Source organism: Brachycentrus maculatus, unplaced genomic scaffold, assembly GCF_059751285.1.
Source record: "Brachycentrus maculatus isolate JH-2025_06_01 unplaced genomic scaffold, ASM5975128v1 h1tg000315l, whole genome shotgun sequence".
NCBI lineage: Eukaryota > Metazoa > Arthropoda > Insecta > Trichoptera > Brachycentridae > Brachycentrus > Brachycentrus maculatus.
In genome coordinates this window covers 3,419,332-3,432,428 of record NW_028281064.1, presented here as the reverse complement: position 1 = coordinate 3,432,428, position 13,097 = coordinate 3,419,332, and the positions used below count along the sequence as shown (strand labels likewise).

The 13,097-nt window shown below is 31.5% G+C and overlaps 1 protein-coding gene across 4 annotated transcripts in view; it reads left to right on the top strand.

The window, feature by feature from the left end:
* Nucleotides 1–13,097, top strand: part of LOC148304506 (organic cation transporter protein-like) — a 44,225-nt gene that overhangs the window by 13,501 nt on the left and 17,627 nt on the right. Inside the window, exon 1 of one of the 4 annotated variants that reach the window (XM_088268202.1) lies at nt 28–284. The exons of 1 other annotated variant lie outside the window; for it this stretch is intronic. Coding sequence is in view for 1 of the 3 variants with exons in the window: in XM_088268200.1 (XP_088124326.1) it covers nt 117–281 (165 nt within the window). In the remaining 2 variants the exon portion in view is untranslated. Of the gene's footprint in view, nt 1–27; nt 491–13,097 lie in introns of those variants that run through there. 2 more of the 4 variants (XM_088268203.1, XM_088268200.1) reach the window with 2 other exon arrangements.

Here is a 13,097-nt window from a genome sequence, read left to right as displayed (position 1 = left end):
CGCCGGCAGCACGCGGCTCAAAATGGTGGCCATTTGCGAGAAATTTCCTTCAGTTTCAGCCGCGTTCCGAGCCGCGAGGACGCGCATTTCCCTCCGTGGCGCGAAAACGTTTCAAAATGGGCGGGAAGAAAAGGGACGTCAGCCTAGACACGATTCTGTTCGAGATCGGGCAGTTCGGGCCCTACCAGCGGATGACTTACCTGCTCATCGCGCTGCCGATAATGTGCGCGTCGATGTACAATATGAATTTCAACTTTACAGCGAGAGACACAAGCTATAGGGGAGTATTCTCATCATTTACATTGCCATTTCGTGTTGTAGCTATTTAAGCAAGTGTGTTTGCCATGTGTTTGATGTAAAACGAGCGATGTTGTGTATGTACATATCTACATAAATAGATTGCATTGTGCATTCATCGAGTTCTGATTTACGAGCGTTGTTACTCGTAAGATGGCCGCGCCGTTCATGCTGTTAATGCCAATATAAAAAAGTAAGTTTCTTTTTGTCGATAGATGAATCATGTATTCAACATGTATCAACTGCAATTTTACAAGCGATGAATAATGTGTCTCCCGAAGATTTTTTGTTGTTTGTTTTCATTCATTTATTCACTGGAAAACAAGTAAAAAAAATTAAATTCCAATGACAAGTTTTCAACTAAAAATAATCTAAAAAAACTGTCGTGTGCATAAGTAAAACTATATAGTATTATAAGTATGACTATATAGTGTACATTAGTATAACTTACATTTCTTAATAAAGTAACAAATAAACACAACAATATTTCTCTTAAACGTTTGAAAAGAAATATTATCGATGTCTATTTGATTAAGCATTTCATTGCACATATCGCAGGCTCTATTTAAAAATGAATTTCGGTAGGACTTGCTGTGCATTTAGGGATTTTGAATAAAGTTTTTTTTTGGTCTGTGCTACCGGGACTCTAAAATTAATTAGTGATAACAGCTCTGGGCAATCTACATAATTATTTTAGATTTTAAAAAGGAAAATAAGGCCAGCAGTGATCCTACTGGTTTAAAGTGTTACGAGCTTGGGTAAATTCGTGGATTCATTACTTTTATATGCAGCGTTATAAATAAAGTACGTTTTTACCATCATTATCAAATGTATATTTTTATGTTAGGGTGGAGTTTATAATAAAATTAATATTTTTTAAAATTGACTTGCAACGTTTTCGAAATACGAAAAGTGAAAGACGGATAAACAAGTTAAAATCAAATGTGTCGTTGGACTTATTACCTATAAAATAAATTGAATAATCAATTTTTGTTACATTAAGATAAAGATAGTAAAACAAATGATATCTGCAGAGTATTGGAGACGTAGAATACAAAACATAAAAAGATGAATTATGTAAATAAAATAATGGAATATTTAATTATCGATATCAATTCGAGTGACCGTTACCGTAGCATAAATAACCAAAAAAAATCTTCTCTTAAATGTACATAACATATGTATGTATTTAGTTAGTTGGTTATTTTAAACTAATTTTTCCTATGTAGTTCATGCACATACATAATATATCGCTCACTCCTTTCAAGAACGTCATAAATCAAAAAACTTGATTTTTTAGAAGAACGTTTTTTAAGTTTAAAAATATAATGAAATGTATTAAAAATAAATATCAAGCCACTTATTAAAGTTTTTACTGTACAACAGATCTTTTTAGGTAAAACCTGAAGGTTTTTTCTCTATTTGAAAAATATTTAGTTTATTTTAAAAAAAAATATTAAACAATACCTTTTCTTCAAAATGCAAAAACAACACTTTCTGCCATGTAGCAGGTAAATATTAAGTTAAAAATATGCCGCTTCTGCTGGGATATAGTACATTTTCTGAGCATTCCGAAAACATGCCCAGCTGAAAATTTACAATTTTTTATTAAAGACGTTCTTGAAAGGAGTGAGCGATATGTACAAGTATGTATTAAGTTAAAATGACCAACTTTTCATACTTAATTCACGTACATAAAATAAGTACGAGTATGTATTTAGAATGACCATTGTTTCACATTTAATTCATGTACATAACATATGTACGAATAACTAATTCGTTTATAGAATAAATGTGACTTATAACATTTCCGAATCAATACGACGTACTCGAAAACGGTCAAAATACCGATCGATATGAATTTTTCTCAGACAGATACAACGCAAATTTCTACGTACGCACGCATTTATTTACAGTCCACTCTTTAGTACAAATATATTGCATTTAAAATATTTAAAATCTTTTAATCTTTTGTCGATATTTCGACAGCTGGTATTCGGCCATATTTGGTAATGGAAAAAATCGCCAGATGCTAACTAAATCAATGGTAGCTGTATATTAATAAATAACTTAAAAGTTATACGCTTTTAGGCTATAACAACAACAAAAAATAGTAAATAACTTAGTTTAAAAAAAAGATTTATATAAGTTGTAAGTTTCATTTCCAAAATGAAACTTTTATCAAAAATTTTAATTGTGAAGAGTATCTAATTTACCTTTCTGCGGTGATAATTTGTCCATGGTGCTACATATACCGACTTACCTCTTGTTTTTTAAGATTAAAAACGGTTTAAAATAATATTATTTTGATTATATTCCATTAATAAAGCATAATTTACATTCTACCTAATGATTAGTCATTTGAATCCGCCATCAAAGTGTAGTGGTTTGCAAATTTTACTTTCGTGTTGGGGATCCTAGGTTCGATTCCAAACAAATATAGCTGTTTTTTTACATATTTATTTAATATGACCCTGGAATTGTATTGTACTTGAAGCTTAGGACTGATCACCTTGACTTCATAAAATAAATAATCAAATTGACATTGCATCGATTTGATGCAGTGCCCTATGCACCATCAGGTGCGGATAAGGATGGGATCAATACATTATGTACAGTATTGGAATATAATGAATATATAAGAACTCCGCCGACAAGACACACAAGGTGGCTTGGTGGGTCTCTGCAAAAAAATGTTCTATATATGTAAAATTGTAATTTAAATAAATGTATACAAAAATGTATTTGTCCGCCTCTGTGGTGTAATGGTCAGCGTGTTTAGCTACTGTGCTGGAGGTCCCGGGTTCGATTCCCAGAGGGGTGAAAATAAATATTAGTGATTTTGCACTGCAATATTTATTTAATATTACCCTGGACTGGTTCCTGAAGCGCACTAGTGATCACCTTGCCTTCATGTAAGTAATGATCAAGATAACACTGCGTCAATTTGATGCAGTGCCCTATGCACCATTGGGTGCGGATAAGGGTTATAAGTAAGTAAGTAATAAGTAACAATGATTAAAGAAAACACTTGTTTTTTACCACTTGAGTTTTATTATAGACTACATGTTTCAGAAGTTAAACTTCCATCATTCAGATCTGTATAATATTTTAGTTATTATACAGACCTGAATGATGGAAGTTTAACTTCTGAAACATGTAGTCTATAATAAAACTCAAGTGGTAAAAAACAAGTGTTTTCTTTAATCATTGTAACATGTCTTACCACAAAGTTAATGCCGAAACAATAAATAAGTAATAAGTATACAAAAAAGTTGTCTTCTTCTTCTTCACCTTGTTGTAGGTCTTGTGGCCTGTTTTGAATAGTTTTCGGGTCTTTTAATAGTTGTGTGAACTTGAGATGTCTATGCACTTTTTAGTATGTATAATGTTTGTCTTTATCGTTGTGCGCGTGTGGACAGGAGGATGAGACTGCTGACCACATATTTTTCAACTGCCCCTTACTCCCTAACCTCGAGTTCATTCAGGACATTCGGTCGGAGGGTTTGTCCTTCCCGCTGAATGTCCAACACCTATTGTCAATCAACTCAAAAAATGTTAACGGTGCGATCATTAAACATTTAAAAAAGTATGGCAAAAGCGTGTGACCCCAAAAAAAATCAATAAAAAAAAATATTGTTTAAGTATGTAAAATCACTAGTATGGCAGGTATCACCCAAAATTGGGTGTTTTGCCAATAATTTTTTTTTAAAAATGTTTTTCTTTAATTCCTCTGTTCCTAAGACCATACAGTATTTTTTTCAATGTTTATTGTCATATTATATTTTGTTTTCAATTAGTTTATATTTCATTCTACTTAACGCTTTATTTGGTTAATTTTCAGTACCTGCAATCAGTACTATACCACCTGCATACCTCATCACTTTTATCTTCTGTCCTTGTACTAACCAAACGGCTATTATCCTTGGCTCTACCCGACCCAGTTTCTCCAGGGTATGCTTGGCTACAATAGTTTAGAGACTAGAAGGAATGTGTATTTGATTACGCATGTTTATCCATTGTTGCGCGGTATGATCGATAATCCTGAAATTATCCAGAGCATTGGTCTGTACGTTCCCGATAGTTACCTAAGACAGCGTCGGCATAGATTGTTTCACATTCCTATACACAGGACCAACCTGCCGATGGTTATGCCTGTAGGAAGAGCTACCGCTATGTTGAACAATATCACATTGGATATTGATCTGTTCCATGTGTCCGAAGGAGTTTTCCGAAGCGAGATTCTTCTACACATTTATCAAGAGTCTTCTTGCGTAATTTTTAATCTGTTTTTATAATGTACACGCCTTAAATGTTTGTTTGTAATGTATATATTAATTATTGAATAAATTGAATTGAATTGAATTGAATTGAAAAGAAATACCTTTTTAACGACCGTAGCCAATTTGTACATAATATACAACATGTTGTATACTTAATGATAAAATAATATGTTTTCCTTTTAAGTATATTATTGGTTCAAAAAGTACTTATCATGGATGAACATATAAAAAAGCAAGGAATTATGCATTACCCTGAAATATTATAATTATTATTGCTTTATGGTTAGGAAGTGCCATATTCCAGATATCGATAAGGTCCGCGAAATCATTGCCGAGGTTTCCATTCGGTGTATAGGAGTATTTTTTTTTCTTATTTTAAATACTTTTGCATTTCACAACATAATATAAATACAAGTACAAAAAAGTATACATATAAATACAAAAAAGACCCCACAAAGGAGTGGCCTGTGTGTGGGTATACATTATATTTTAGGTCATAGTAAAGGACACTGGCAAGAATATAATAGATATTTTAAGAAGTTAAATCAGATTAAAAGTGTTAATAAAAATTACAAATACTTGAATTTAACAGAAATCAAATAATAAAAAAGATGAAAATTAAAAAAGTTAGCAAACATGTTCGTATACTATATGAGTGATACGTCTAAAAGAAAAAGGAACTGAATCCAGACACTGTCCAGCTGTTATTACAATAAAATAATCAACCATATCTTTACACTAAAACTATTAAAATTCTCACTGGGGTAAACCTAAAGGTTTAAAATAAAGAAATAATTAAACAAAGCGAATTTTCTAGAGAGTTACGTATATAAGTCATTAAATGAATTCGCTCAGTATGTAAAATAGCTTGATGTGTATTGATGTCGATCTGTCCACGCGAATTCACCAACTATAAATAAATCATTCTAGAAGGAAATGGAAAACGACTCAAGTGCACACGTCACAATGTTACATTATACAACGTATTAGTAAAACCAGTGGGAATTCATGATAATAACCCAGCACTTATAACCGCCCATGACCATATTTTAATTCCCAATTCAGACCGACACACAGTGGGGTATATTAGCGATCTGGGCGGCCAAAAGTCACTTTTAAAAACATTGTCGCAGGTGTATGAAAAATATATCAACATGAAATAGAGTATTTTGTTGATGACATGCTATAATTGTATCCCCCCCACGCACATCTCACGTGTCTAATGGTCAGTCGCAAAGTTGTTGTTATTGTGAGTGCACGTGTTTCTCTTTCGCTGTTCGTTTAGTACGCAAACATTTCAGTGATAATTATTATTTTTTTGTATTACACGTATACAATTTAATAATGGATTGTGATCAAGCAGGTAAGATAGTGTATTTTACATAGATTTAAGTTGCAATAGCTAACATATTTACTAAAAAAAACTAATTTAAATAAGTGCCTTTAAATGGATTTTTCCTTCATTTTTTTTTAAATAAAGGATATTTAGTTGTGCTTCCGAGTGTTATCCGGCTATAATTTTGATTGTATCAAATAGCTTAGCCCTCTTTCTTTATATAAATTGAAATTTTTTTTGCAGAATTTTGCTCTTTTGCAAGAAATCGCTCTTTTAAGATGAGTCAGCACAATAATGAAAACTGAACTACGTACAGTTTTTTATCTTTAAATTGTTACATTTTTATTTTAGGACCAGTAGATGTTAGAAGAATGACTAGAAAACAGTTATTTATTATCATGCAGCAACAAAATGCTAATAAAATTAATGAAAAATTAGAATGCTTGCAAAAGTACCTTTTACAATTAGATAATTTTTCTGACGAGTGTGCAATGAAAATTAAAAATGATTTTTCGCATTTCAAGTCTGAAATGAAACGAAGATATACTAATGCACTCAGAAAGGAGGAAACTTTCTTGATAAAAAATGAAAATTGGCTTGACGGAACTTTTACAATTCCTTGGGTAATGAATCGATCAGGACGACCATCAAAGTCGTTTGGTGAATCAAGTCAGAGAAGCAAAAGAAGGAATACTGAAGATTTGCGCAAACATATTGAATTAGATGTGCTCACCCATGCTACTCGGTCAAAGTTAGGAGAAAGCGGGATGAGAGATGCTTCTTTGGTGTTGAAAGAAATTATTTGTACACCTAAGCGTGCTACCAAATATAAGAAAGCGTATTCTCGTTGCCAGCAAAAAAATACCCGGATAACGCAATTGACTCCATCACAGGCTTTATCTATTTTTGTTGAAGCCGATCTTTCGAGAAGGCAATATGAAATAGTAAGGAGTTCTCATAAAAAAACTATACCAGTGTTACAGTATCTTACAAAAAGCAAAACTCGAGTGTTACTCTGCTAAGAAAGCTTACAGAGTAACTGAAACTTGTGCCGAAGTAAACCTACAGAGTTTAATGGATCACACTACCACGCGACTATTGACACATTAAGAAGAATATTTACAAAATTTAAATAAAAAAGAAAGAGAAACATTAGTTTAAATGTGCAAGTGGGGTTGTGATGGAGCACAACAAGCTCAATATAAACAAACGTTTTTAAATGATGCAGACTCCGATGCAAACATATTTCAGAGTTCGTTTGTGCCCCTACAACTTATTTGTTCCTTGAATAATAAGGTTATTTGGCAAAACCCAATTCCTTCTTCACCACGTTATTGTCGTCCAATAAGAATACGATTTATAAAGGAAACAAAAAAAATAACAAATGAAGAAATCGCTTATATTAAAAGCAGAAGAAGAACTGTGTCCGGACGAGGAACCATGGCCATCTTTCTCGGACTAATATTTTTTAAATTATTTACTACGATTTGCATTTATTAAAAAAAAAAAAAAAATTTTTTTTACTGATAAGTAAAAAATATCTCCATATAATACAATGAATTAGTCAAAAGGCATATTTGGAATCGATTTAGAACGAAAAATAATATTGGCCGCCCAGATCGCCAATATACCCCACTGTGCGACAGTCAGTATAAAATGACAATTTTGCAAAAGGAATCTAAATCGCTCACTCCTTTCAACAACGTCATATATCTTTAATTTTTAACCACTGTCATTAATTCCTCTCCTTTCCTTTTCCTCCTGCAAATTCTATTTTTTATACCATACCCTTACCCTTACCCTTTTACTCCCTTCCTCACACACACACTCCCACCCTTTTTTTATCTCGTAATGTTTTAATAGTTATTATACTGTAACATAAATGTGGAATCGTTTAATTGGCTTTATTTTTATTAATGTAATGTAACAATTAAAATTGTTAATATAACTATTTTTATATTACATTTTTTTTAATGTAAAGCTGTACAATTCCCGAACAAATAAAAAAATATTAAAAAAAACTTTGTTTTTCAGGAGATCGATTTTAAAGTTTAAAAATATAATAAAATGCATCAAAAATAAATATCAAGCCACTTATTGAACTTTTTACTGTGCAACAGATCTTTTTAGGTAAAACCGGAATGTTTTTTCTCCATTTGAAAAATATTTAGAATATTTAAAAAAAAAATTAAATAATACCTTTTCTTCAAAATTTAAAAACAACACTTTCTGTCCTGTAGCGGGTAAATATTATGTTAAAAATATGCCGCTTTTGCTGGGATAAAGTACATTTTATGGGCATTGCGAAAACATGCCCAACTGAAAATTGACGATTTTTGATATTGTTGAAAAGAGTTAGCGAAATGTAATCCTTTACTTACAACATTTTTAGTTTATCTAAATAATTGTTCACAAATCTGGATTATTTCTAATTAGGTGTCATTTTTATTTTATTTTTTTACATCTCAACAAAGATGAAGAAGAATATGGAGAAGAATAAGTCTGGACATTTACGGGGCATTTACTGGACAGTTTAAACCACCAAGTTTTCAATAGGAATCTAAGTGTTATTCTTTATATTTCTACTCAATCGAATAAAAATGTAAATGCTCGTTTATTCAAAATCTGAAATCTTCTAGAGTTATTCACCGATTGCTTCGCGATTGTGACACAATGTTACATTCTAATACGAGTGTTTTTTATCTATATAATATCTTAATAATTATGTAAATGTTCGTTTATTCATAATCTTGAATCTCCTGCGTGCCCTATGCACTATTGGGAGCAGATGAAAGTAAGATGAAGAAGATTAGTTGGTTGGTGATTTCATCATTGGATTCTAACAAAGTTGCACAAGCTAGTACAAGTACGAGTATGTATCCCTGAGTACTCAAGTCAATGCTGCTATTCTGTTTGAACCACACTCGTCATCCATTTTCTTTTCCGTATAAAAATGATTCACTTCCGTATTTTATTTTTTATAGTCACGATTTTTCAACTATTTGACAGACAACCATAGATTGAATAATTTCCGTAATATGTATGTAATGAGGATATAAATACAAAACACAATAAAAACATCAGTAATAAGTTACGCTAGGGAAATTCACCAGTCACGAATGTTTTATGGTTATAACGGGTGACATTCATATAAAAACAACAATACAATTGTGTTTTTTATCACTTCAAAATAACACATATCGCTCACTTCTTTCAAGAACGTCATAAATCAAAAAACTTGATTTTTCAGGAGAACGTTTTTAAAGTTTATAAATATAATACAATGTATTAAAAATAAATATCAAGCCACTTAGTAAACTTTTTACTGTGCAACAGATCTTTTTAGGTAAAACCTGGATGTTTTTTCTCCTTTTGAAAAATAATTAGGACATTTAAAAAAATAATTAAGGAATACCTTTTCTTCAAAATGCAAAAACAACACTTTTTGCCCTGTAGCGGGTTAATATTAAGTTAAAAATATGCCGCTTTTGCTGGGATATAGTATATTTTCTGGGCATTCCGAAAACATGCGCAACTGAAAATTGTCGATTTTTGATTAATGACGTTCTTGAAAGGAGTGAGCGATATTATCACGCACACACACACACACACACACACACACACACACACACACACACACACACACACATACACACACACATACACACACGCTTATTATGTGTGTATATATATATATATATATATATATATATATATATATATATATATATATATATATATATATATATATATATATATAACCTTCCAACAGGTAAAAATAGGACATAAAAATGCTTGAACATAATTAAATGAATTATATAGTTGTTATCGAGCAACAAAAAAACACATTCGTTTGAAAATGGAAAAAACTAGGCCGAAAAACTGTCGCAATATTGATTTTTATTTGTTTTCACTTAAATTAAATTTTCACTCATGAATTCCGTGAAATCATAGTAATTGTAAGCGTAAATCGTAAAGAGTAAATCCACTCACAAATAGGAATAGACTTTAAATTAAAACTCATGATGTTGAAGCCTAAATAAGGCCATGATAAGCGGTGTTGCATAAGCCGTAGCTAGATTTCAGAAACACTAAAACATAATTTTGTTTAAGGCACTTAGTGCCAGCGAGAAATGAATATTAAAAAAAAAGAGTATGTGTACCTACTATTTAAAAAATATTATGCGTTATATTTTTAAAGTAAAGTATTTCTCGTTTTAAATTAAACCTCAAAAAACGAAGAGTTTCAGCATGTCATTTCATTTTTTTCATTCAAAACCTTATCCACACCCCAATGGTGCATAGGGCACTGCATCATATAAACGGAGTGTTATCTTGATCATTAACACATGAAGGAAAGGTGATCAGCCCTCCGCTTCAGGTGCCAGTCCAGAGTAATATTAAATAAATATTAGAGTGAAAAAATCACTTAAATTTATTTGACTCCCTCTGGGAATCGAACCCGGGACCTCCAGAACGGTAGCCGAGCGTGCTGACCATTACACTACGGAGGCGGAGGCGGAGTTTCAGCATGTAATAAGATGAAACTTTTTAAAATTGGTAACACTATGGCCCATGAAATAAAATTAGTCCACAAAGAAAAAATGGGCCTACGCTAACCATTTTGGAGGTGATCAGTACATTATCAATTCATTGACAAAAGAATGACACTGAACCTCATTGATGCTCATAAGAGACGTTTAATGAGCACAAATTGTAAATTGTACGGCCGTCTTTATGCCTTCACAATATTCCATTTAAACCTTTATCCTGTGTATTCATTACTTACTACAAGCTCAAGTAAATCAAACACATTATACGATATAAAAAATAAGTAGTACAAGCCGCTCACTCCTTTCAAGAACGTCATGAATCAAAAATCGTCAATTTTGAGTTATGCATGTTTTCAGAATGCCTAGAAAATGTACTATACCCTAGAAAAAGAGGCATATTTTTAACTTAATATTTACCCGCTACAGTGCAGAAAATGTTGCTTTTTCATCTTGAAGAAAAGGTATTGTTTAATATTGTTTAAACTTTAACTAAATATTTTTCAAATGGAGAAAAAACCTTCGGGTTTTACCTAAAAATATCTGTTGCTCAGAAAAAAGTTCAATAAGTGGCTTGATATTTATTTTTAATACATTGTGTTATATTTTTAAACTTTAAAAACGTTCTCCTGAAAAATCAAGTTTTTTGATTTATGACGTTCTTGAAAGGAGTGAGCGAAGTGTAAAATTGATTGGAAACACTCCACAAATGAATGTCATGTAAATTAGTATTTTTTATTAGTATTATAATTTTTTTGTAAAGAACATATCGTGGGTATACTGGCAAAAACGTCAACTCTAAAAACCCTTTTTGAACAATCCCTGTTATTTAAAGCTTATAGCCTGAATAAAATACCCGCTATTAAACTTAAAGTTGAATTTAATTTTAAAACCACATAAATATGACATTGCAAAATACTCGGTATATTTTACCAGTTTATAGAACGTTAAAAACTTTATAATACTGCATCATTAGGCAAAATTGCATATTTTCGAGTTAACATTTTTTGGCAATATACCCACGATATGTACATTTGCGAGCTTATTGGTAAAAAATAATATTTTCTAACCAATCAAAACAGGCTAGTGATGGTGCTCAAAAGTTTGTAATTAGAGGGCAGATAGCAGATAGATCATAGTGGCTTATGTACCACTTGGATGTGGATTGACGCCGGAAAAACAAGAAAAAATAATATATATTGTATGATGGAGGAAGGTGGTGTAAAATAAAGATTTTTTAATGTTATTTTTTATATGTTTTTCATGAGGGAAGAACTTCATCAGAGTAAACAATATTAATTTTTTATATTATAGCTCATCGATCAAATTCTTATCAACATACATAAAGAAATTACGGCTTTGCAGCTTATAAATTGATATGGGGAGAGCTTATAAATTTCATATAAAAATTACTCAGCGCTTAATAAAAATGTAATGTCTACTAATCAAATCAATATTTTTTAAGTCTTGAATAAATTTTTTGACAACGTAGCTATTGATAACAAATTTCTAATTCTCCTTTTCTTACCCAAACCCAATGGTGCATAGGACACTGCATTGAAGCAGTATTGTCTTGATCGTTAATTATATGAAGGCAAGATGACCAGTCCTGCGCTTCAAATACTAATCTAGAGTGTTATCAAAAAAATATTAGAATGAAAAATCCACAAAAATACTATTACTGAGCCTTATCAGTTTCCAATGGTAAACAAGGCATCGCATCTAATTGATGAAATTTCAATTAGATATTTTTCTTATATTAAGGTAAGGTGATCAGTCCTGCGTTTTAAATCAAGCTAGGACACAAAATGCCGAACCCACTTCTAGTGGAACGGAAGGTCTGCTGACGTCAGTCAACATCTCGGCTTCTCCTGAGGAGTGCAACGTGGTTTCTTCCCAGCAATGAGAAAATGCTGAGAAGTTCCTAATTGGCCCACACTAGATTATTCCATCCTGTTCCCAACACATATTAAAATAAAACATTTTTTGGCTAGAAGAAACAAAAAATTACTTAACTATCTATAAACCTTGTATATAATAAGCAAATTAAATAATAAATGCAACTCCCATAAAAAAAAATTGAGTACCAGTCCAAAGCATTATTATACTAATGTTATTATAGTGAAAATCGTTTAAACATTTATTTTGATCCTTCTGGGATTTAAACCCGAGACCTCTAGCACGATAGTCAAATGCACTTACCACTACATTACGAATGCAGACAAAATTTCCTTTCTTATTTACTGAGAAAAATATTTACATACGTATAATTTTTTTCAGTAGAGAGGGAAATGTGAGATCATTTTCATGGCATTTTTCAATGCTTGGATTGTGGAATGTATGTGATTTGATTAGATTTGTGGCTTTAGTTTATTTATCATGATACAATATTGACACATTGGTTAATTGAGTATTCCATTTGCAAACCACATTATGTTTTTAAAAAAAGGCTTTGTTAAATCTTCTACCGATTTGAGCTTTTTTTTGGACATTTTAGAAAGTGATCGATCAGCATAGCGAGTTTTGAAAGAGTATTGATTTTTCCATTACATTTTATTCCTAACTTAACGAGTTTTGGCAGATTATGTTAAATATGGGAGTTAATATTTTTATTTTCTACCGATTGGTGCC